This window comes from Motacilla alba, chromosome 21, assembly GCF_015832195.1.
Source record: "Motacilla alba alba isolate MOTALB_02 chromosome 21, Motacilla_alba_V1.0_pri, whole genome shotgun sequence".
Taxonomy (NCBI): Eukaryota; Metazoa; Chordata; class Aves; order Passeriformes; family Motacillidae; genus Motacilla; species Motacilla alba.
The window spans coordinates 3862811-3888510 of NC_052036.1; the positions used below are offsets into that span (position 1 = coordinate 3862811).

General features: G+C 56.2%; 1 protein-coding gene across 5 annotated transcripts; it reads right to left on the reverse strand.

Moving 5' to 3' along the window:
- Positions 1-1666: 1666 nt before the first annotated feature.
- On the reverse strand, positions 1667-25591 carry CHD5 (chromodomain helicase DNA binding protein 5). Of its 5 annotated transcripts, none has more exons than XM_038159670.1 (42): positions 25436-25591; positions 24245-24375; positions 21502-21681; positions 20947-21065; positions 20211-20449; positions 19728-19852; positions 18406-18529; positions 16879-17045; positions 16578-16799; positions 15902-16099; positions 15613-15824; positions 14515-14646; positions 13892-14000; positions 12974-13165; positions 12688-12888; positions 12206-12343; positions 11675-11796; positions 11338-11511; positions 10526-10667; positions 10209-10340; positions 9616-9733; positions 9046-9170; positions 8462-8693; positions 8259-8384; positions 7958-8130; positions 7630-7804; positions 7140-7232; positions 6652-6740; positions 6339-6472; positions 5982-6126; positions 5638-5797; positions 5433-5512; positions 5196-5322; positions 4775-4882; positions 4329-4466; positions 3971-4079; positions 3657-3789; positions 3269-3464; positions 2930-3087; positions 2722-2836; positions 2561-2611; positions 1667-2322 (listed from the first exon to the last, which is right to left on the reverse strand). In XM_038159670.1, exons 1-41 carry the CDS (start codon positions 25497-25499, stop codon positions 2604-2606), a joined length of 5865 nt encoding a protein of 1954 aa, XP_038015598.1. In that variant the 5' UTR covers positions 25500-25591; the 3' UTR covers positions 1667-2322; positions 2561-2603. The 5 variants fall into 5 exon arrangements, with proteins under 5 accessions (XP_038015598.1, XP_038015599.1, XP_038015596.1 ...); XM_038159671.1 differs by having other exon boundaries at positions 4775-4864; positions 24245-24378; XM_038159668.1 differs by having other exon boundaries at positions 24245-24378.
- Positions 25592-25700: the final 109 nt, after the last annotated feature.

The window sequence follows — 25700 nt, forward strand, 5'->3', positions numbered from 1 at the left end:
CTATATCTGTATATATGTATCCATATCCACACACATTTAGACGCAATTTCCTCTATCTGTGCACACATAAATATAAAAACTGTAAATGTACGTGCAAACCCTCAGCTTTGTGCAGTGTGTGTGAGCCCTGTGCACATTGTGTGTGAGCTCTGTGCCCTGTGAGATCTCCACACTCTGTGTGTGAGCTGTCTGGAGTGTATGTGATATCTGTGCACTGAGCTCTGCACACTGTGAGAACTCCACAACTCCACACTGTGTGTGAGCTCTATGCACAATGTGAGCTCCGTGCAGTGTGTGTGAGCTCTCTGGAGTGTGTGTGAGCTCTGTGCAGTGTGTGTGAGCTGTCTGGAGTGTGTGTGAGATCTGTGCACTGAGCTCTGCACACTGAGAGCTCCGTGCACTGTGTGTGAGCTCTGCGCACTGTGAGAACTCCACCACTCCACACTGTGTGTGAGCTCTGTGCACGTGTGTGTATTTATCTGCTGTGTGGCTGCACCTACAGCCCCACTATGAATGTGCATGTGTACAAACACGGGGCAGGATCTCCTCTGACCCACTCATGACACCAGAGCTCCCCTCTGTATATGGTTGAGAGTCAGTGTGCACACTTGCCACATCCACACCCCTACACCTTTAGGTACATGGATTTACCTGCAGCTAAACCTCTACAGCTTTACCTATACATGTATCTCTGTCTACAGAACTACATCAATGTTTGTGTGCAAACAGAAAGATACACATTCATGTATATGTGTGAAATAACAAATACATATATGTCTCTGTTATACATACACATATACTATCTCTGTCTAGGACAGCTATACACCTTTACATGTATCTACACCTAGGTATAAATATATGAAAATTACAAATACGTGTGTCTGTGTACACATACACAAAGATCAATACACCTATGTAGCCATACAGAGATATGGAGATAGAGATGTGTGGATATATAGATACATCTACACATGTCAGATTAAAAATACACGTTTATGTGTATTCTTACATACACACACATGTATGTGTAAATACACCTCTGTAAATATAGATCTATACATCCACACCATGGATGGATCTATTCTATGAACATATATCCATTATCTACCCATACCTGTGTCTACACACACACTCAGAAGTATCTCTCTCTCTCTCTCTCTCTATATATATATATATACATACACAAGTACACATATATTAAAGCCACAAATACATTACACAGACCTGTATAATATACAGGTGTTTATGAACAGGTACACACCCACATAGCAGTACCTAAATAAATCAGTATTTATAGCTGTGTATGCTCCCATAAAGATATTCATGCACACATATACATCTAAAACAGTTCTGTGTACAGCTACATGCATGGACATAGATCTACACATGCCCTATATGAAAAGGTACATGTGTGGGGGTGATGCAGACGTGTACACATATGTGCACCATGCAGAGTTTACAGTATCTGTGTAGATATGACATTCTCATGTCTGCCTGTGTCCATGCGTGCATGTCCCTGTGTCTCCCTGTGCACATGGCTGGGTGTAGATGTCTGTGTCTCCTATGGACACATGTGTGTGTATGTGTGGACAACAGGGGTACCAAGACCATGGCCAGGCCCCCCCCGAGGCCGCCCCACCATCCCTTCCACTGCCAGACTCCAATGCATCCTTCCCAAAGGATTTATTAAAACACAGAACAGAAACCGGGACACACAGAGCACGAAGCGGATGCAGGGGCGTTGCTTACAGCTGCCGGTGTCACCACGCTCGAGGCATCCCCATCCCAGTTCCAGCTGTCCCCTCTGTCCCACCCACATCCCCTCCATCTGCCTGCCCCAAGCCCGGCATGTGTGGACCCCCAGCCACACCACAGCAGTGCCAGGGATTCCAGCAGGGCAGCAACAGGCGTGGGCTTGCTCAAACACCACCAGGACGAAGAGATGGCCCTTAGGGGGAAGCTGGGGAGCACAGCTGGCCGGGACGTGGCACCACTGGCCTCCACTCACCCCTACACCTGCCAACACAACCAGACAAACACCGCAGCTCCAGCCCTCCCTCCCTCCCCTCAGCCCACCTTGCCCAGACAAACTCTTCAAGTCTTCAATAAGAAAGTGCAAAAAATGTACACGGACACAAACCCCCAGCCCCGCCGCTCCCACGGGGGCCGCAGCAGGCAAAGCACACTTGAAGCAGGAGCAGGACAGCGCGGCAGTGCCGGCAGCAGCTTGTCTTCCACGCAGGCAACGCTGGCACAATTTCCCTGCCGACCTCTGGCAACAGCGGCTCGTGGCCAGGGACAGGGGACTGTCCCCCAGGGCTGCTGTGAGAAGAGAGGAGGGCTGTCCATAAGCTAAATCTGGACCCTCCCCACATGCCAACCCCACCCGGGAGGGGCTGCAGGAAGGATCTGCTCCCACCTCCACTGTGGCTGCTTGAGGCAGAGGTCACAGTCAGGTACTGGCACTGGGGGGGCAGCCCAAAGTGGAGCCTCCATTTAGCCCCCACCCCATCATGTTCCCCAGCAAACAGAGCACAGAGAGCAGGAAGCACAGCCTTACCTCGGCTAGGAGTGGGAGCTGCAGGCAAAAATCACGGGAACTGCTAAATATCTGTGGTGACAGAGGAAACACCTTGCTCACTACTGTCCTTTGGCAGCACTCCTGGACCACCCAATTCCACCCTTTGAACTTCTCTGCCCAAGAGCAAAACCCCAACCCACCGGTCACATAGGGTCCCAAAGGCATCTGGCTGTAGTTGACAATCCCACCTGGCCCAGGACCACGGAAATTTGGCCCGAAGCTGTTGTTGAAAATCGGGGCAGAGCCAAAGGAGCCCTGGGGAGGCAAGGAGGGAGAAAAAACATGGGCCTGCAGCCCTGACCCGACCATGACCCCCACAGTGAGGGCTCTGTGCCCGTCCCCACAGACCTGGGCAGCTGGATCTCCACGGGTGGCCAGGCGGCTGAGGATGCTCCGCTCTGACATCTGCAGCCGGGCAGCCACGGGCGGGATGCGGGACAGCATGGAGGGCAAACGTGTCACATCAGCCTTCATGTCACTCAGCAGCTCCTCGAGCTGGTTCAGCACTGCAAGTAAAGCAGAAGGTACTTGGGGGGATTGCTGCCAGACCCAGCAAGCTGAGAGGAGCAGGCAGCTCCTGGCTGAGAGAACACAAGATGGGGACACCTCCTGGCTTGGCCGCCCAGGTGAGGGTGGGGAACCCTTCCCAGCCTCAGAGCAGACTCCCCCAGCCCTGCAGGCACATACCCTTGTGCAGGACAGCGTTGGCAGGCTTGTTCCCAGCCAGGGACTCTTTGGAGAGGTGCTGGTGGCTCTCAGCAAGGCACTCCACTTCTGCCAGCCGCGCGTTCAGTGCCATGGCCGGGTGACTGGGGTCTTGGGTCATGTTGAGGTACGCCGCCCTCCGCAGCTGCTCCTCGATCACCAGGGCCTGCTCCAGCAACTGGGAGGTGGGGGAGAGGAAGGATTCAGGACCAGACCCCCTCACACTATAAACTAGTAAACCACAGAGCTCCTCACAAAGTCCATTCCCCACTTCACTCACAGAAAATGCTGGAAAACCCTCCCTGACTTCAGGGTGCTGCTCTGGTCCTCCCACCAACAAGGACTCACCAGCCCTGGACCTGCCACTCACCTTAAAACGCCGGGCAAGGAACTTGTTCTTCATCTCAAGGTAGTTCCCCTTGTGTATCTCTGACTTGAAGGGCTCGTTCAGGATCACGTAGCGTGGGTCATTCTGGATGTCCTGCCAGCGGGCATAGCCGTGACTGGTGTGGGAGAAGTGTCAAGGGCAGAACCAGCCAGCCAACAGCCTGCCCACCACCCCACAGCGACACCGTGGCCATAAACCCTCTCTCTGCTCATCACTGCAGCTCCAGCCCAGCTCCCACACCCCCAGAGAGGCCTCTCTCGCCTCTCTGCCTCCTGCTCTGCCAGGTCAAAGGATACGTGACAATTCCTGCCAACAGCCAGTAGTCGTGTCGGCGGTGCCAGATGTCGTAGATCTTGCCAGAGGACATGGCAGCCCTCTCCTCATTCTGCCACAGCGTGTGCAGCTCTGTGGAAGCAGAAGCAGAAGGGAGACAGCCTGGTCAGGCAGCTGGACTGCAGGTCACTGCACAGCACGCTGGCAGGCCGAGTGATGGAACCTCCCAGGAGCACAGGCACAGTGCAGACCCAGCTCTGCTGCTGCCAGCAAAGCACCAGCCCATCCATGGCCCATCACAAGAGTCACATTCCTTGAACAGGTTCAGAGCCTCTGCAGCAGCTCTGCAGAACAGGCCACCACCTCGTGTCTCACTCTTACCTGTGAAGCCACCATCAGCAATGTTGAACATGAATCTGAAGTTCATGTTTCTGTCATCCTTCTTTCCCTCCTCCTCTTCCTCTTTGTCACCATTTTGCTGGGCATCACTCGGTTCCTTCTCCTCCTCCTTGCCATCCTCTGCTTGGCAAACACAAGGAATTGGCCTGTCTAATCATGCTCCACCACTAGACCCACTGGTGCCATCCCTGCCCCATCAACACCACTCACTGCTGCAAAATCCACCAACCCCTCCCAGCAGGTCCCATTGTCAACACAGGCAGTGCCCACCCCAACAGGGTCTTGTTCCCACTCATGGCTCCTGAGCACCGGTGGTGCTGATGGCATCTTTGCCACCAGCCTGTGGGCACGCTCTGTCACTGTGCCAGGCACTGGCCTCACTCTGGGAATTCTTCCCGCTCTTCTCTCTCCAAAGCCTCATGCCTCACCTGGTTTGACTTCTTTATCCTCCCCCTTCCCTGGGCTGCTGCTCAACTCCGCCTTCTCCAAAGGCTTCTCTTGCTCCTGAATCCCCTCATCTGCAGGAGGGAACAGGCCTACAAGAAATGCTTGACATGGAAAGTGCTCTGCAGGGAACAACCTACTTATCCAGACAGACTTTCCCTTTTAGGGTAAAATTACTATTGTTTGTACTTTCAAGATGCTCAAAGAACTTCAAAGAGAACATTCTTCTGCATTCTACCAAATAAATGTATTTAGTTTTCCCTCTTCCTTGAGACATCTGAAGGAACAAATGCCCCCCAAAATGACCATTTTGTGCAATTTACAACTTGTTTTTTCAGGAATTTCTGCAGGACTTTGTGACATTCAGGTTTCCCATAGTGACTCAGAGAAGACACACAGCCTCACCTTTCACCAGGGGCTCAGAAGAAGCCTCAGCCTTTTCACAATCCTCTTGCTTCTCTTTCCTTGGCCTCTCCTTGCTGTCGCAGCTTTCCGGGTGCTCTTCGCTCTCCACCTCGGCACTTGCAGGTACCTAAAGGCCAAGCACCCGTTCCAGATCAACCCTTCCCTAGGGAGTACCCCAAGTTCCCAGGCAGAGCAGGGAAAACTTCCTGGAGGAGATGCTGAACAAAGCCATCTCACCTGGCTGTCAGACACCTTTCTGGGCTTCTGCTCCACCGGGTCCTTCTCCTCATGGAACCCCAGCTGTGCTTCTGTTTTGTCTGTAGGAAGAGCAAAGCCCAGAAGCTGTTGAGCAGGGCCCGATGGGTAAAGCACCTGCAAAACCTCCTGGTGTCCTGGCTCACCTCCCTCCCAAGCCAGACCCCAGCCATAACCCCCTGGATACCTGCAAGGGCCCCTGGTCCCGTGTGTGTGTGTGCTGGACTGGCCGGGACAGGCGTGTTGGGGTCTGAAGACACAACCTCGCTGGATCTCTTGCTCTCTGGGCCCTCAAGAAGCAGGTCTGGGGTGCTGTACTTCCCATTGACATGCTCGAACTCCTGGACCTGGGACAGTCACACATGGTCAGGTCAAACAGAGCAGGGACATTCCCAGCTGGCGCCACGGAGTCGGCGTGTCCAGGCTGCTCACCCACAGAGTGACCAAGCGGCAGGATTGCTGCACCCACCCCATTGGGAAAAGCATCCAGAACATTCTTGAAAAGGCCCATTCATAATTTTACTCACCCACCTTCTTCCTTACTAGTGACATGACCCCGATGCGAGTCAGCACGTGCTGGCGGGACAGCCCTTCCCGGGGAACGCCGTCCGCAAAGGTTTCAGCACCATCAGCCCCAGGCTCACACAAGTGCCTCATAAACAGAGACACGTATGCCCTGCAGGGAAGCCAGACTTCAGCCCTGGCCCGTGGCCTCCCTGCTCAACCCAGCACACACGTGATCCCATCAACCCCTGCATGAGGAAAGTCTCACCCCCAGGAAGGGAACAAGAGATGCCATCTCCATAAAACAGACACTGCCTCCCCAAAAACAGCCCACGGTGAAGGGTGCAGGCTCCCAGCCACGCCTGCCTGCCGGGACCTCGGTACCTGAACTCCTTCTCGCTCTTCCCTCGCAGATCCCGGACCAGCCAGTGGGAGTTGAAGGCATCCTGGGGTGGCATTCCCCAGCGCATGATGGCGTTCAGGAACGCCTTGCGCTGCCGGGCGTTGAAGCCCAGAACCTGCAGGAATTGAAGGATCACAGAGTGGCCTCAGCAGCACAGGGCTCCCGGGAGCCCCACAGCTCTGACAGGCATTGCTGGACCAGGACTGACACCCCAGTGGTTCAGCACAGAGGGATCCAGCCCTCAGGCAGCCCAGGCACAGCACTGGCCATGCTCTGGCTGAGGCTGAGGCTCACCTCGATGTTCCCCCCAACTCTTGCCAGCAAAGGAGGGAGAGGTTTGTCTCTGTCAGTCTTCAGCTGTCTCCGTGATTGTCTTCTGCCACCTAGAGCCAAGCAGCCTCAGTGGTGGATGGGCCGGGCACCAAGGAAAGACACCTCATGTGCCCCAGGCTTCCTGCCCTCCCTCCTGATGGGAGCAGAACCCATCAGAGCATCTGCCCAGACTGCAGGGTCCCTTCCAGCCACCACTCCCCAGGCCAGGACGCTCCTCTGCCCTTCCCAAGCAAGGGGGGACCATGCCTGGTCCTCGTGGTGGACCAGACCACAGTCCTGCAGAAGCCAAGGAAGAAGCTGGCTGCCTTCCCAGCCCTGGAATGCTCCTCACTTGATGGAAAGCAGGGACCCAGTGCCCTAACAGAAGCCCTGGGCACACCAGCTCCTCCAACCCAGACATTCCTGATGCTTCCAAATCCCAGGGAGTATCAACAAACACATCAACTCACTCTGGCCTTCTGGCCTCTCTTCAAAGTCTTCATCCTCATCCTCAGAGCCAATGGAATACTCTGACTGGTTGTCAGAGAGCTCGTCCTGCCACTCTGCAGAACACAAGGGAGGCCAGGTTAGAAGACCCTGCCTGGGGGGGATGTGCTAGACAGGTCAGAGCCTGCCTGTGGGAATGACAGGCATTCACTGCTGGGCAGCAGGAGGGGGACACAGCAACAGGAAATCATGTTCTCAGGTTTTACAGAATTAGCATTCTGTTATGCAGCAAAAACCAATTTTGAAATATTTTGCCCACAGACATGTCTTTCCTAGATTCTTCCAGCAAAACCAGAGTTTACAGACCAACAAATAAAAAATATTTGAAAATTTCTACACTGGAAAGTTCAGGAATCTGGGAAGTAGAGATCTGGGCAATCTACCAACTGCAGAGAGACACCAAGTGACACCTCTGTCTGTCCCCTGAGCCCGGTCAGGAGCCTGTGGCTGTACCTTGGTCCTCCTGAGAGGTGTCATTGTAGTTGACCTGCTTGCGGATTCTCTTCCCTTTCCCCAGGTTCCTGGCCAGATCCTCCTGCTGCTGCTCATAATGGTGCCGCAGCAGCTTCTCCCAGTAGTCAGGATCCACATTCTCCTCCTGCTTGATGATCTCCCGTTCCACCTCCTCCTGCAGAGCCAGAGACAAGGGGCTCGAGCAGAGAGAGGGAGCAGGGAGGGTCCTGCCCCACGCCAAGCTCTCGCAGGGACAGGAGAGGGAGCAGAGGGAACGCGGAGGGATGTGCAAAGGGGGGACTGTAAGACATGATACTGATCACATTACCACACCGTCCTCTTCTCTCACGACATACTGAGCCACTTTAAAGGAGCTCAGATACTCATTCATGTTCTGCAGCTCCGTGTCGTCAGTCGCATCCTGGTTTCGGTCCAAAAGCTTAGAGATGGCAGCGTCGTCGTAGTGGATCACACTGCTGTCATCTACGTCCTTATTGTCACCTGGAGGGCAGAGCCAGGGGAACAGCAGCACAGATCAGGGTGCTGGACAGTCCGCTCCAGAGCCAGGCAAGCTCGGGTGAAGGGAGAGGAAGGGGGATGAGTCACCCCAGCAAAGAGGGGCTACACACCTGGTGGGGTGCTACCGTGCTTTTTTTTCATGCCAGGGGTTGCTGCACCCCCTTTTGTGGACAGGGTGTCCGAGAAAGGGGTAACAGCATCTGGCATTGCAATCCTCTGTCCCTGAGACACCATGCCTGTGGCACAGGGAGAGAACAGTGAGCCCCAGCAGCTCAGAGAGGGCCCTGCCCCACACGCAGCATTCCCACCTCACCCTCCACATCATCCTTGAAGAGTTCTTCTGTCCCGAACTTGAGGATGTCATCCAGCTCTTGTTTGGTCATGGAGCCCGACTTGGAGCCGAGCCCCGGGCGCACCACCAGGTGGGTGAGCATCATCTTCCTCTTGGCCACCTGGGTGATGCGCTCCTCCACCGAGGCCCGCGTCACGAAGCGGTAAATCATCACCTTCTTGTTCTGCCCGATGCGGTGAGCTCTGCTGAACGCCTGCGGGCAGAGCACGGAGCTGGAGAGGGTGCCACCCTGCCCCATGGACAGGAGGGCATGCTTCTCACCCTCCAAGCTGCATGAGAGGCACCCAGTTGAGAACAGGTATGAGGGAGAAGTGAGAATGGCACAGGGGAAAGCTGGTTTTATATGTGTCAGGTGTCTCCTAGACTGCAGAGAGGCCAGGAGAGGGTGAGGGAAAGGGACTGCTGAGCAGAAACACCCACAAACACAGGAGAAAGTGTCAGCAGCTCTCAAGAGAAGATACTGGAATCCCAGTGAGGGTGTGCAAAGAGAGGGCAGAGCCACAGAGGTACTTACTACACAGGAAGGAAAAGGGAAAGTCAGAAACCTGGATGTCATTGTGGGGATTCCAGTCAGAATCATAAATAATGACAGTGTCGGCCGTAGCAAGGTTTATGCCCAGACCACCGGCGCGGGTGGAGAGGAGGAAGCAGAACTGCTGAGCCCCAGGAGCTGAGAACGACAAACCCAGAGGTGGGAACAGGTGAGACAGAAGGAAGCACAGCTCACAGAGAGGAGCAGCACCATTTCAGAGGGACAGAATGGCTCCTGCAGCTGACAAGCAAGAGGCAGGGGTGTCAAGGAGTAAAAACACATCGCTCCCTGGGAACCAGGTACTGCAGAACCCAGCTCCAGAGCAAAGGGGAAGCTCTGTCATGTGCTGAGGTCTTGGAGGGAAGGGCAGGAGCCCCTCCAGCTGAACAGCTGCTGGCACACTCAGGGTTCCTTGTGGGAACCAACCCAAGGGCTGAGTGGCGTGGTACGAGCAGCCCCACCGTGCCACAGGAAGCAAGACCTGTGAGTGTGGCACGAGCTCTGGGCACTGGCAGATGACCTGCTGCTGGCCACACACTGTCACCCCCCACGGCCCCTCTCAGCAAGGTAGGAAGGTGAGTACCATTGAACCTGTCGATGGCCTCCTGGCGCAGGCCGCCGGTGATGCCCCCGTCAATGCGCTCGTACTTGTAGCCTTCGTACTCCAGGAAATCCTCCAGCAAATCCAGCATCTTTGTCATCTACAGGGCAAGGCGACCCTGGCATGAGAGGGTCTGCACAGCCAAACAGCCCTGCCTCCCCTGGGGAGCTGCCCTGCCCCAGCATGGTCCCTGCCCACAGCCCAGAGGCCTCGGTGGTGGCAGCACAGCAAAGCAAGCACAGCCAACAGGCAGAGGAGCAAGACTCACATCTCATCTCCTACAGGCAACTCTGCCAGCAGGAAGGAATTGTGTCTGACTGTCCCTCCCCAAAGAGGAGCCTCGTGATTGTTGTCTCTTTTCTATCCTGAGCTAACAGAGCTCTTGAACACGACAGGCAGTCCCTCAGGAGGGAGCTGGGACACAGCCCTTGCACCATTACTGCCATGGCTGCCCGGGGGAGAAGCTGTCACCAGCTATTCCACCTATTTCTGTCTGTTCCCAGCACAAATTTCCCATACATAATTTAAAAAATTCCTTTAAAAATGTATTTATTATCATCCCTCCCTGCTCTCACCTGCGAGAAGATCAGAACTCTGTGGCCGCCATCCCGTAATTTCTTCAGCATCTTTTGGAGCAGCATTAGTTTCCCAGAAGATTTGACCAAAGAATTCCCATCATAAGATCCATTGGGCAGCACAGGGGCCTCCTGTGAAGGCAGCATGGTCAGTGCCCACAAGGAATAACCCACATTAACCTCATGGAGGACTTCACTTGCATTTCCAAAACAAAAAAAAACTAAGTCCTTGTATGAAACCCACAGTGTTAACCATGGAAGGATCTGTCACTCAACACTCTGAGACATGTCCAAGGGTGCAAAGGCAAGGGACATACCACAGCTGCCACGGGGAACAGGTACGGGTGATTGCAGCACTTCTTCAGGTCCATCATGATGTTGAGCAGTGAGACCTGGTTCCCACCACCTTTCGAATTCAGGGCTTCGAAGTTCCTTGTCAGTATGAATTTGTAGTATTTCCTGCAGAAGGGGGATGGGACAGACACCATGTTAGCTGGGGCAGGTGTGGGACAGGCACAAATGGGAGGGGACTGAAATAAACCCCCCTAGTGTCACTGGAGATGCAAAAGGGGCATTTGGGGGGTTTTAAAAGCAATTCAGCACCTAGGGCTGGGTGTTTCCAGTTGCTCTGGGGGATCACAGCCCTGGCAGTGGGATGGACTGAGGGGCACAGCACCCCCAGCCAAGCCCTCCTGCCCAGCAGGAGGGGAAGAAGTGACAGGCCCTTCCTGCAGGTGCCCTGAGCTGCAAGAGATGCCACTGAAGCTGAACAGGTCAGCCTGGCAGAACCAGAGCTGGGGCAGCAGCAACGCTCCCGGCTGACCCAGGCACACCAGCAGCACAGGCCACGTCCTAGGGCCAGGAATGGGACAAGGGGATTCAGCCTCAGTGTTTTCCCTGTGCCCCCAGAGCCAGCAGAGCCACGCTGCCAGCCTCCCACGCCCCAAGGGCTGCACAGAGCCCAGGTCAAGCGCATGGAATATACCTCTTGGTGAGACACAACGTACTCCCACTCTTCCTGCAGCAGGCCCCAGGCCAGCAGGGTGCCTCTGACCCCTCAATCCCCACGTACACTTCACCGTGCTGGGGGAAGCCAGACACCCCTGGGGAATGCACTGGAGCCACTCACTTCTGCATCTGGCTCAGCTCCACGCGCACGATCAGCTCCGTCTTGGCCGGCATGTTCTTGAACACATCGGCCTTGAGCCGCCGCAGCATGTGGGGACCCAGCAGGTCATGGAGCTTTTTGATCTGGTCCTCCTTGGAGATGTCTGCAAACTCCTCCAGGAACCCCTCCAGGTTGCTGTGGAAGCAGCCAGAGGCCCATGGCACTAAGCAACAGGGGCACGTGAAAGCAAAGGGATCTGCAGCTTTATGACTTAGAAACCAGGGCAGAGCTCTCGAGGCACTAGAGGAGATAATGCTCGTGAGGAGCCACCCTGATGGCCTGGCTAAGTGCAACTTACTTAAACCTCTCTGGAGTCAGGAAATTGAGCAGGTGGAAGAGCTCTTCCAAGTTGTTCTGGAGCGGAGTCCCTGTGAGGAGCAGCTTGTAATCGATCTTGTAGCTATTCAGTACTCTAAAGAACTGGAAAAGAAATAAGTTTGGGTGACAAGGACTGCAAGGAACCAGCGTGTCACTGTGGGACTCTGCAGGGAGCACATGGAGACTGAGCAGTGTTCCCCACACTGGGCATGCAGAGCAGGGTGCCAGCATGTCCTGCTCCCAGCCATCCCCGCTGAGCACAGGCAGCAATCCTGGGTATCCTTGGGTCACACCACTTGTCTCCTCCTGCACCAGGGACAGTGAACATCCCAGGAGCTGGAGACTGCACTGAGCCTCAGGTAAAGGGGAAAGGAAGGAGAGGGAAGAATTCCCTTCCATGATATCCTGTCCAAGGACTGTCAGGCAGCCAGACTGCAGCTGAAGGGCTTTTAATGCCACAGGATGTTAAAGAGAGAAAAAAAAAACTCACTCACAAATGCCTGCCACCTACTTTGGACTGGTTGTTCTTCAGCCTGTGTGCTTCATCCACCACCAGACAGGCCCACTCTATGGAGCCCAGCACCGCCTGGTCAATGGTGATCAGCTCATAGGACGTGAGCAGGACGTGGAACTTGATCTGGGCTTCCTTCTGGAGAAGCAGAGGGAGAGAAAAGCTGGGATAAGAGCAGCCAACAGGACAGCCTCCACCTTTGCTGCTGCTGCATGTGATCCAAGATGAGCAGGGCTGCACTGCCTGGCACAGAGCTGAGTCGTGCCAGCAGAACACCCCAACATGGGAACCAAGCTGGGGGCTACAGAAATAGAAAAGCTCTGGCAGAAATCTGTAGAGCTCGTCACAAATCTTGTGTGGTTGTAAACAATGCCAGCTTCCCTCTGTGGGAAGCTGACCAGCCTCTCTCTGCAGGTCACATTCTCCTCTCCCCTTCTCACTGGCAGGTAAAGGGAAGGGGCAGGCACACACTCAGCTCCCACCTTCATCTTGAAGACCTTCTTCCCGCTGCGGATGGCGTTGTCCTCAAAAGAAAACTCATTTTCCCGAATGACTGAGCGGCTCTCCTTGTCCCCCGTGTAGGTCACAACGTAGAAGTCAGGTGCCCACATCTCAAACTCACGCTCCCAGTTGATGATGGTGGAGAGGGGGGCACTGACGAGGTACGGCCCTTTCGAGTGGCCCTGCTCAGGAAGACAGAGCCCAGGCTGTTCTCCCCGTACCCAGCAGGTCTCAGCCACCTCGGGGACTGCTGGGCGCTCCACTCACCTCCTTGTACAGGGAATACAAGAACACAATAGTCTGCACCGTCTTCCCTAGCCCCATCTCATCAGCCAGGATTGTGTCTGTCCCCTGTGCCCAGGAGAATCTCAGCCAGTTCAGCCCTTCCAGCTGGTAAGGGTGCAGCGTGCCTCCCGTGGCATCAATGTACCACGGCTGCTTGTCAAACTTCACTGTGGGCTGAAAAGAGAGCCAGGGTGTAGGAATGTGCCCCCTATGGACAGAGTGACAGAACCTTCCTCTGTCCCCCAAAAAGGAAAGAGCCCAGAAGTTTCTCTCAGTGATCAGGTAGAAAAATCATTGATAGGACCTTGGGGCTTCACCTCAAGTTTGGGGACAGCTCATTGGCCATAAGCCAAAAGGTCCCACCTGGGCCATTGAGTAGAAAAGCACAGAACAAAGAAGCCAAATCGCTTTTGTGAGGTGTCTCTTACCAGGAGCACAAGTCTGTGGCACCTGGATCGGTTTGAGTTTGTTATTTTGCCTTTATTAAACCTTTTTTGTTCCTGACGCTGTCACATCAGCCTCCTGCTCCTTTTATGCCTCCTGATGAAAGCTGAGCTATTCTGGGGTGTAGTGTTGGGGTGTTGAGAGCTCATCAGATCGGCTCGAAACCCCCGGGCAAAACTCTACACCAGGGCACAGAGCAGTGAAAACCACCTGCCCCTCCTTCCCCTGCCCCCAAGCACATCTCTCTCTAGGTTTGTAACATCCAACAGCTCCAAAGGAGACACAGCCACAGCCCAGCCCCCAGGCTCCTCACAGCAACACCACTCCAGAGTTTTCAATGGGAACAGGGTCCCCAAAGGAACCAGAGGAGGACAAAGTGACAGGACAAGGGCACAGACAGCCCCCCCTCCCTCCAGGTTCCCATGCCACCACACTGTCCCCACCACTCTCACTCACATCCACAAGAGGTGTTTCTGGAGGCTTTTCCAGCTTCTCCTCTTTCAGCTTTTTCCCTTTCTTGTTCAGCTTCTTCAGAGGGCGCGTGTCCTCCCCCAGCATCAGCTCCCTGTGACAGCCAGCACACGTCAGGGATGGCAGGGGGTCACTCTTCTCTCAGCTCCGAGCCAAGGGACAGAAACACCTCCCACACTCCACTGCCCCTCTCCCCACAGAAGCTCTTCTGGCCCTGTTAGCAGGGGCACTCATTGATTTTCCCCTCACAACAGTCCACACAAGAGTCTCCAGAATGAAGAACAGCAAACAGAGTACTGTGGTTTCCCCCCAAAACAAGCAGCATGGCCACGGAGACCATGAATGTCACAGCAGTGCAGACACAGGGGAAGGGGAGCACAGGCTGGAAAAGAGCAGGTGGGATCGCCCAGCAGCCCCAAAATGGCACATCAGGAGTGCCAGCCTTCATCAGGAGGGCCACCTTCATCAGTGCTGGGCCACTGCTCTTTGAAATCACTGCAAGCGGTGTCAATGTGTTCAAAAGGGGGGCACCTCTGTGTCCCCCTTGTCCCAAACACCTGCGGGGGCTGCCCTGGCTCTGCCCAGCTGCCCCAGCTGGGGGCTCATACCTGTGGTTCCAGTAGAGGAGTTTGAGGTTCTCGTAGTAGGGGATGTCTATGTCATCGATCTCCCAGGTGCACTGGTCATAGGGCAGGTCCTTCCACTTGATCAGGTAATGGATGTCCCCCTTTTTATCAAAGCTGTAACACAGGGCACAGAAAGCTGGTCAGGGAATGCCACCGGCCCCTGGGAGCAGCTCGCCATGATCTGCTTCTGCAGAGCTGGATGCTTCCTCCTCTGCCTTCACCTACAGACCAGGACATCCAAGCTGAGGTAGAAAAACATAAAGTATCAACACTTCCAGCAGAAACGCCTCTTCATCTGTGAGTGTGTCAAACCATTGAGCTTTACAGGCTGCTTTTCCATTCCACCAACAACCTCATTTCCCTGTTTCACCAGGCCTGCATGGACACCAGTGCTTCCCCTCTCACCTGCAGCATTCACCACTCTAGGAAGTTCTGCTTACACCAAAAACAGAACAAACAACACTTCCAAGTCTGACTCTGTGCCTACAGGGAAACCTGCTGCCTTGTTGGTGGACAAGGTAAAGCTCACATGAAAATCACACAGGCAGCTTTAGTTCTTTCCTGCCACGCAGCCTTCCAGCAGAGCTGCTGCTACTGCTGATATTTCAAGCTGCCACTTGAAATGTAGAAATCCAACAGAGACACGTCTCCAGCCACTCGATGCAGACAGCCCATCTGCACAGCACATCTCATTCACAGGGAACTTCTACAGAAAAGAAATATCAATGTCAAGGTCCTGTAAGGGAGTCAGCCACATGCTGACTCTTCTCCTCAGTACCATCCCCATCAGCATCAGAATTTACAGAACGGTTAGGCTGTAACAGGACCCAAACAGTCTGACTGGGAAGAGTGGAACAACACTGCATCCACCTTTAGGAAATTGGCTATAACTCATTTTTTAATGTGCAACATAGCAGAAATGAAGATAAGGCAGCCTGGATCCCCTTCCAGCCTCAGCTTCAGCCCAGAAGCAAACCTCCAGGGCAACAGAGACCTCAGCACAGGCCAGAAGGTGGAACCCCACCAGCCCAAGGTTTCGGCCTTGCAGAAGGATGGCAGAACTTCCCTCGGGCTCCTCACCTGTGGTTGAGGATGCGGTGGATCATCATCCACTCGGGTTTGATGCCATAGCGGTAGAACCGCTCCTCCATCTTGGCATACTGGGGGTCCTTGTTCTTCCGCTTCTCCCTCTGGCTGTCCTCGTCCCCAGAGCCGTAGTCGAAGGCCGGAGGCTCATCCATGTCGTTCTTGCGCTGGTAGTTGCGGTACATCACGGTGTGGTAGAGCTCCAGCTGCAGCAGGAGGGAGCCTCGCTCAGCCCGGGGCACAGGGCCGGGCGGGGGCTCCCACCAATGCCCCGAGGGCTCACCTGCAGCTCCTTGACCCAGGAGCAGTGCCAGTAGGAGAGGCCTGCCCACTTGACAAAGAACTCTCGCTCCGGGATGCCCTCGAGCACCTTGGGCGGGGGCAGAGGCAGCTGCGGGTCGGCGGCGGGCGGCGCCGGGGCGGGCGGCTCCCTCCAGGCCCAGTGCAGGATGCGCTGCACCTTGCCCTTCAAGGGAGGGCACTGGGGACACGGGGGCAAACAGGCAAGAGCACAGAGTTTAGGGTGAGACCCTGCCAGGGGCCACGGGGAACCAGAGCAGGGAGCTGGGGGGCAGAAGGGGGCCCTCGGTGCCGAGTGGACAGCAGCCAGCACGGGGTGCCTGAGAAGCGTCTGTGACACTTCTGCATCCCCCATGGGGACAGGTCTTGCCACCAGGCAGAAAAGGCCCCTCTCCATACGCCACATATGGAACCAGGCTTGACATCCCATCAGAAACTGGGAAGCTGCCAGCCAGCAACTCCCACAGGGAGACCACAGAGGCAGCAGAACCTTCCAGAGCCACCCCGCACCCCCAGGCACATGCACCCGGCGGCAACACTCCTCAGGGAGGGGTTTGGGGCAGAGGGCAGGGCTGTGAGGGGCAGCAGCAGCCACTGGCAGGCCAGGCAGGTGTGGGAGCAGGGACAGAGTAAGGAAAGGGAATGCCAGTAACACTCACTGTACAGCGTGGGCAGAGCCATTCACCGTTTGGGATCTCTGGCAGCGGCGGGTTCAGGCAGTGAAGGTGGTAGGAGGACGGGCAGGTGTCACAGCACAGCAGCTCCCCTCCGTCCTTACAGACCCGGCAGAACTCCATGTGGTCATCCTCCTCCTCCTCCTCGCCACCATCCTCTTCCTCCTCCTCCTCCTCCTTCGGCTCCCACTGGATGCCCTCCTTCTCCTGGGGGAGCACAGCCAGTGTAACCCGAGGGTTTCCACCAACAGGCCACCCGCTCCCGAGGGGCCCCGACCCCACTCACACAGTGGGGGCAGCTCCACTTGCCCTCGGGGGCCTTCTCCAGCTCGGGGTCCAGGCACACCAGGTGGTAGGCACGGGGGCAGGTGTCACACAGGATGATCTCCCCGCCCTGCTGGCACACCTCGCAGTAGTCCTGGTGGTCCGTCTCGTACCCGTCCCCCTCTTCAACTGCAAGCAAGGGACAGGGGACAGTCAGAGGGGTGGCAGAGCAGCCGGCTCTCCCGGAGGGAATGGGACACGTGCTCCTCTACCATACAGTTAAGGAAATAAGGACAGCATTTCACCTCAGACCCCTCCTGTTAATTCCCACTACCTCTCTGTCCCTCAGCAGCACAGTTCACCTTTGCACACAGCATCATCTCACCTCTGTCTCTCTTTCTCTCTCCACACTGTATCATCCTTTGGTTCCTTCAGGCTCTCAATGGAGAATGCCAGAACCTGGAGAGGTTGCAAGGGAGGCCGGTCAGAGAAACCTCCCCAGGCACCAGCACCAGCTGCAAACGCACCATGCAAGGGTGACACGGCCAAGGACAGGACTCCTCTCCTGGGACTACCCTGCTCTTCCTCAGGGCTCCCTGGCACAGAGGCAGGAGCACTCTCAACACAGCATGGAAGGGAAAAGGAGCAGAGGAACGAGGCCTTGCAAGGGCCAGAATGGCTCATCTCAATTCCCAGATCTACCACAAACTCCTGGCACGGAACTCCAACCTTCCACTCCTCCAGCACGCAGCAGGAGCTGCCTACCTCCAGCACCAGGGCCCTCACAAGGCCACAAGCAATGCCCTTCACACACAAGACATGGGGCTAGCCAGCCAGCCCAGCCTCACCGATCAATGGGGAGGCTGGCCAATGTCACACCCTAACTGATCCCCAGCCCAGAAGCTGCCCTTCCGTTCCTCGGAAGCAAAATTCCATCAGAAAAGCTAAGAAGCCAAAGGATGTTGTGCCTGGATCTGAAATATCTCATCCCAAACAAGGACACAAGACAGAAAAGCAACGTGCTCAGCACAGGGGACTGCTCTCCAGAGCAGCACGAGGACAGAGGTGCCATGGCACAACATCCACCCGGGAAGGGATGAAGGGACACACACACAAATGTGGTCACACAGCCACTGCCAGATCCTGACAGATCCTTTCCATGGTTCACATGCCTCCCTGTCCCTGCATGGCTACCACAACTCTGCCACCTGCCCCTGCCTGACTGCACACCTCACACAGCCAAAACATCCCTGTCTTCCACCACAGCCTGCCCTGCTGTGCTGGGAGCTTGCCACAAGCCACATCTCTCCAGGGGCTGTTCCTCAGAAAATCACTTCCTTGGAAACCCCACAAATTCCTTGCAGGCACGAGCCCCCCAGCAGCAGCGCCTGGACACCAAGAGAGCACCTCACACTCCACTCACACAGACAGGCACAGGCACATCCTCTGCCACCGCGTCAGTGCCACACACAGCCCGGAGCTGCACGGGCCAGGGGAAAGAACAGGGAAATCCAAACAGAATAGGAACAGAGTACAAAGGATGGCCTACTCCTCTTTTTCTTTTTCCTCTTCTTCCCTCTCTTCCCCGGGCCAGCTGAGCACTCAGAGCGCATGGAGGAGCTGTTGATGCTGGCGCTGTCGAAGTCGGAATCTTCCCGTTCCTCCTCTTCGCTCTGCAGAGGGAAAAAGCAAAGCACACCCAGTCCCAGTGCTGGCATCCCAGCTGTCACTCCACTGCTGGGACCGTGTTCTCCTGGAGAGGAACAACCCTGTACTGCCACCCTGTGCATCCAAAGGCCCCTTTTTCCAGTACTTGGCAGAACTTTGCTCCCTGCCTCTCTTCTGACACCCATTTCAGCCCTGCCATCCCTCCTGTGTCCACGCGTGCAGGCATTCCCACTGGGCATTCCCACAGCACGAGAGGAGTCAAAACAGGCCCAGCATTCCATGGAGTCAAAACATAATAAAGCATCTGAACTCTTACAAGGGAGACTCAAGCATGCAAACCCCCAGCCTGCACACTCCTAACCAGGGGCTCAGGCTCCAGCTGCAGGAGCTCTTTGTGACTCTCTGGAAGGTGAATGTGTGGCTCTAGAGCACGGGAGGAATTTTTTTGTGATACATGATTGAAAATCTGCAGCAATGAGTGGCTCCTGCCCTTCAATCTTCAACACGTGGATGTGCTTGCAAACAGGTTGTGTCACAGAAGCTGGAACTGCAACACAGTGAGCTGAGGGGGTTTGACCAATATCATCAACACCTAGAAGAGCCCCACCCTCAGTCTCTAGTTATCTAAGGAAATTTTTCTTTAAAATGCTGCTAACTCCTTGAAACACTCCTGATACTGGTGCACTGAGAGGAGCCCAGTGTGCTGTGGCTGGGCAGCTCCAGCACGCCAGGCAATGCCACGGGACTCCAGCTGCCGTGGGCAGGCCCTGCTAATGCAATTAAAGCATCCCAGAATTCTCTGTGATGCACGGTTCAGCTGCAGTGCAAGCCCTGAAGAATTCCTTTGCAAATGAAATCTGAAATGATGGCATTATCACCCGCACTGCTGAAGTAAACAGGGTCATGTGATTTCAGCAAAAGCTGTGGCCAGACACGAGTCTCACAAATCTGAGCCTGGGCACGGGCGCAAGGGGATGTGCTGATCAGGGCCCCAGAGAGGGGCACAAGTGAGGCTGTGAGGGGATGTGCTGATCAGGGCCCCAGAGAGGGGCACAAGTGAGGCTGTGAGGGGATGTGCTGATCAGGGCCCCAGAGAGGGGCACAAGTGAGGCTGTGACCCCCCTGACACGGGGTGCGTGTACCATCCCCAACAAGGGCTTGTCCCAGTACTTCCCTCCCAGACCCAAAGCCCCACAGACTTACAGAGGAGCCCTTTTTCCTTTTGCTGGGGATTCCTCCAAACCGAAACTTCAAGCCTGCCATCTTTTTCCCTTTCCCCTTTTTCTTCCCATCTTTGGAGCCCTTGATTTTCTTCCGTACACCTGGACCTGCAGAAATTGAGAACTTGTCTGGAACTCTACAAACAACCGTCACCCAAATCAGCCCCCAGCACGGTGGAACAGCAGCTTCCCGAGGCGGAACACGGCACAAAGGGAGACCCCTCTACTCTCCCACTACTGCTCAGCTCAATCAATTGCCACAAACTGCCAAACACCCAGCAGACCCAGAGGCTCGATCTGCCATGGTTCATGAGCTGTGAAGAGGTTCAAGGACCTCTGCAAGGCCAACAGGAGCTGCAGACACCTCTCTGGCACCCTCTTTTCCCCCCAGGTTTGCTGAAGCTTGTGCTCTGAGGCCTTGTGCCAGATCTGCTGCTAAGAGCAGCCCCCCACAAGAGGCACCCACCCTTGCCCTCCTTGGTCTTGGCCTTCCTGATGACGGTGGGCAGGGCAGAGGGCTGGGGGCTGGCGGGGAGCGCCGGGGCGATGGTGACAGTCTCCACAGCTGCAGCCACAGCTGCCGCCGCCGCCGCCGCCGAGCTGCCCTTGAAGGGGTTGTTGGCACTGAACTCTCGCCACTTGGCACCCAGCACCGTCATCATCTTGGACATGGGGATCTTGGGGTTCTTCTTGGCAATCAGAGGCCTGCAGGGCAGGGGAGAGGGAGAACCACGATCAGCAGCACTGTGTTGTGTGTCTGCTCCTGCAGCCACGTGCTGGTGCTTCAGCCCGAAAGATGCGGCAGCGGAGCCTCCCAGCAGCAGTTTCATGGGGAGGCAGCAGAAACCAGAGCTTCCTTAAGCAAATATATGCAAGGGGGGCACACCTAAATCTCCTCAGAGACTTCCCTTCGCTGAAATACCTGCTGTGCTCTGAAAGGCTCATGGTACAAGCAGAAATTCATTAGCATTGTTTTTCTCAATAAACTTTTCAAATAAGCATCTCCAAAATATGGGGTTTCGGAGAGCAGGAGAGACAAATGCTTCAGCTGTTTCCAGTCAATCCTCCAAATAAATGGAGTTCTGAGGACTGAGTTGGGAAGAAGAAGCAACAAGGAGCTGGCGATGCAGAATTGACTCCACAACTTCATCTGCTGACTGAGCAATGCCCAGACCTCAACCACCAGGACCACAGCTCCCTACCTGAGGAACTGGCTGAAAGCCTTGTAATTCGTCAGAGTATGGTAATCCTCTTCTGAGAAAATGTAATCTACGTCATCGAGACCCCATTCCTCCATGAGCTGGGCTGAGCTCTTGGGCTCCTGGAGATTTAGAGAGTCATCATTAACGCACACAGCCTGATGAGCAGCACAAGGCTGGCTCTGCCATGTGCTCCATATCTCCCTAGTCAGTGATATGCAGGGATTTGTTTCTGGGATTTATGAAATAGCACACGCAAGCGCTTAACAAATTAATGCTTCGTGCAGTCCCAAGAAACAAATTAACACGGCACCATGCAAATGCTCCCCACCGTGGAGCACTACACAAGGCCTTGGAAGGTTTCACAGCTCCAAGAAACTCAACTTCTCCCTGCACTCAAGATAAGTACCAAGGAAATGGAATTTCTCCTGTCCCAGTCATTCACCTGCAACCTCCTCCTTGCCAAACCCAAGGGTTTCCCATGAAGCCCTCAATTCCCCCTGTCCAAGCCTGGCTTCAGGCACTAGCACCACCTCAGACTAAAAAAGTCTTTTGTACCTTTAAACTTCCATCCTCATTGTCATCCTCCTCTTCATCCTTCTTCTTCCGTTTTGGCTTTTTCTCCTTCTTGTCTTTCAGTTTTTTCTTCTTCTTTTTGTTGGGAGAATAGTCACTCCCTTCACTTTCTGATTTCTCCTCGATCTCCTCTTCGTTTTCTGACATTTCATCATTGCTCCCCTGAAACAGAAAGGGACAGTGACAGAAAGGGATGAGCCTGTCCCCACTTCACTCTCCTCCCACATGAAACCGCCCATCTCCAGCAGATGGATGCATTCTGCCTCCCCTAAGTCAGAAAGGAGCAGGTTTTGATGGCTACACTGTGCTGGAAGGGCCAGAGCAGGGACTGCCCAGGGGATATTTTTGTTTCTTTCTGGAGCGATTGTGACCCACTGCACAACACTGAGGGTAACAGGATTAATTACCACCCCAAGGAACGTGGCTGCCTCCTGGGCAGAGCACTCAGGTAATTTCCTGGGCTGCCCACACACACGGCCAGGGCATGTCCAGCCTCCTACCAACCAGCACACCCAAATCCTTCTCAGCAGGGCTGCTCATCGCCCGGCCTGGATTGATACGGGGTGCTGCCATGATCCAGGTGCAGCACCTGCACACGCTTTTGCTGAACTGCACGAGGTTCCCACGGGCTTGTCCAGGTCCCTCTAGATGCCACCCGGTCCCTCGGGGCACTGAGAAGCACCAGGGCTCGCTGGGGCTGAGGGACGGGCTCCATCCAGCACTGGGGACAGCGCCCAGCCCCGAGCCCGGCTCCTCTGCCCCTCCTGCCCGGGGCGCTGGTCCCGGGGCTGCCGGGGCTCGGCCGGTCCCTCCCGGCTCAGAGCAGCCCTCGCCTCTCCTTCAGCAGAGTTAGGAACAGCTGGAATTGGGCACAGGATAATTGGTTTCCATGGGAACTGCTGCAGTACAGGTTGACTCTCCCTCTCCGCTGCCTTCCCTGCCAAGGACCTTCATCTGCCTGCGCCGGGGTTCCGCGAGGTTCCAGCCTCAGCCGGGCTGCTCCCCCGGGATTTTTTCCGCGGGGTCGCAGCAGGGGTGGGTGCCTCACCTCCAGTCCAGTGTGCCGGTGGATTCCCGCCAAGGGCAGCCCCGACCCGGCCCCGGGAGCGCGGCGGGCACAGGCACCGGGCTCCCCCCGCAGCCTGCACGTCACTCCCACCCGCCTCCAGCAGCAGGGGTAAGGCTCATCTGCCCCCAAAACTCTGCACAAGTTCAGGAAAAGGAAGCCCCGTCTTTCACCCCCTGAGCCCGAGAGCAGCTGGGGTGCTGCCTCATGCCAACAGCTCCAGCTTCCCCCTGGCTTTGACAGAGGAGGGCCCAGTCTCCCCCAGATGGAACCTGGTCAGAGCTGCCCACACAAGGCATTAATTTTAAAAAATGGGGGCTCTCAGCCTGTTGTTTCCTCCCCACCCCCAGCTCAGCACAAGCTGCACACACGGCTGCAGGGCTCAGGCAGGTCAGCAGCAACAGCAAAGGGCAGAGGTGAAAACACCTTGGAGATGTGTTTTATTTTCCCCTCTCTCAGAAAACAGCAGAGGGAAAAGAACTGTGCCTGAGAATGGGAGAGGCAGAGGGGGCAGAGGGCCTGTGTGGTATCTGCAGAAAGAGAACATCACCACGGCCAGCTTCCTTGGGGCCACGACAGCAAGAGGCAGAGCAGGGTGGAATCACCTGTCTTTAAACCAGCAGCTCATCACACTCCTGCCTGTAGCACAAGCACTTCAATGCAATGCAAGAACAATGCAGAACCTCGTCCAGCCCCTGTTTACAGCTCCCTTGGCAAGGGGGTCGTGCCCAGCTGTGCTGGGTGAGCAGCTTCTCCCCAGCCCCAGCAAGGGAAGCGGGGGCTGAGGAACCATCACTGCTCGCCCTTTCTTCCCAGCAGCCTGTCTACGTTTAGGCAGGAAAAGGGCCAGCACACAAGATGTCCGCTCCTGTCCTCGTGTCCAGCACTGTCTGGGGATGGGACAGTGAGAAGCAGAGCCCACGTGGCACAGGATCAGGGAGCAGTGCCAGACAGCCTCCTCGACCCAGCAGCACAGCGCCAGTGCAGCCTCAGGCCTGACCCTGGAGGACACAAATCCTCACTTTTGTTTTCCTACAGAAGGCCTGAGAGTCCTTCCATGTGCCAAGCCCTCGAGGCCCCTGGACCATCTCACTTGCAAACAGCTGGAATGAGCGCAGCCAACACCAGTACCCACAGAAACCTGCCAGCCCTGCCCTCATCATGCCCCAGCACGATGGTTTGCATCTCCCTCTGTGGGAACGTGAGCCCCCGGTGCTGTGTTGGTGCAGCACAGTCAGGCAGATTTACTGCTGTCCCCGGCTGCTGCACTGTGCTGCGGGCAGGAGGAGCTCCACACATGGGGCTGGGCAGTCCCACTGCACACACCAGCGTGCCCACGAGAGCCGAGCTGCTCCTGTGGGGCAGGAGCCTGCAGGACTGCCAGCAGGCATGGAGGCCCCTGCTGCCCCCAGCCGCTCCCCAGAGGCCACTTGCAGGGGACACTGCCACTCCTGAGCAGCCAAGCTGGGAAAGATACACCAGAGGCAAGAAGGTCACCTCCCCGGGCTGGGAGAGCACCTGCTCAGTGGGGGAAAACCCCAATAATGACCCTTCTTTCCATCCAGAGACCCCAGAGGTGCTTGCCAGCAGCACGCTGAGCTGCTGCCTCTGCGCCACAGCTGAGGGGCCCCAGCCAGGTGTGAGAAAATGCAGTGTTACCTCCTTCTTCCTCCTCTTGATTTTGGCAGCCTTGCCATCTTTCAGCTTCTTGGATTTCTTCTTTTTCTGTACCACAACTTGGTCTTCTTCTGCAAAAAACTCATCCAATCCTTCCAGCACCCCATCATCTTCTTCTGGGGACAAAAGGGACAGCTCACATGGACAGACTGCACAGGCACAGGACACCACGCTGACCGTGACAGAGGAGCACACCCGAGCAGCAGCTGCAGGCCACAAGACACACAGCTCTGCGGCCTCTCAGCAGACCCTCACGCTGGCAGCTGCCCCACTGGTGCCCCTCCAGGGTCTTGCCCAGCAGCACCAGCCTCAGCTCCCCCCACGCCCAGATCCTCCTGCCCCTCACAGCCAGCACGGGGGCGAGGGCAGCCCACGCTGCGCGCTCAGAGATGGACACGGGGACATCCCGTGAGCTGTGCTCCTGCTGACCTGAGCCTGCAGACACTGGGGGAGCGCCTGGCTGTCACCTTTCCTCACAAGAACACAGGGAGAGGAGGAGAGGAAGGGTTCATGAGGAAAACCGGTGCCACAGCTGCCAGGCTGTTCTGGGCTGCTCACACCAGCAAAGGGACCCTGGGCAGAGGCACTGATGCCAGTGCACACCTCCCCTTCCCATCATTATCTCCCCAAAGCCAGTGCATCCCAGCCGGTCTGCACACAGCTTTAGGCCTGTCTTTATTTTTGATTTCTGAGCTTAAACAGCAACACCACTTTGGGGTGGTCAGGATGTATCGATCACTCCACTTCCGAGAGGCCCTGGCACATCTCGCCCAGAGAAGCTCTGGATGCTTCATCCCTGGAAGTGCTCAAGACCAGGTTGGACAGGGCTTGGAGCAACCTGCTCTAGGGAAAGGTGTCCCTGCCATGGCAGGCGGTGGAACTGGATGGGCTTCCAGATCACTCCCAATCCAAACCACCCTGGGATTCCATGATTTACTGATTCATGCTGTGCTGCTTTAGGTCTCACAGGGTGGGCATCGCTGCACCAAGCCCAGCCCGGAGAACCAGCCGGCCCTCAGGCACCGCCCGGAAGGGAACCGGCTGCTGAGGAGGACCCGGCACCGACCGCTCCGCTCCGGGGAGCGCGGACAGCGGGGATCGCCCGCGGCACGGCCGGACCGACGGGGAGCGATGCCGCTGCCCCGCCCGCGCCCCCCGCCCGCCGCCGCCTACCCGACACGTCCTCCTCGTTGTCCGCGTCGTCCAGCAGCTCCCGGGCGGCCGCCGGGCCCCGCATGCCGGGCGGGGCAGCGCCCGCCCCGGGCCGAGCGCCGGGGCCGAGCCGGGCGCGGCCGCTCCGCGCCAAGATGGCGAGAGCCGGCCCCGCCCCCCGCGGGGACACGCCCCCGGACACGCCCCTCGCTGACAGAGCCACGCCCATAGCCACGCCCCCGCCCGCCGCTCCCCGAAAAGCCCCAAATCCCCCCAAAACGACCCC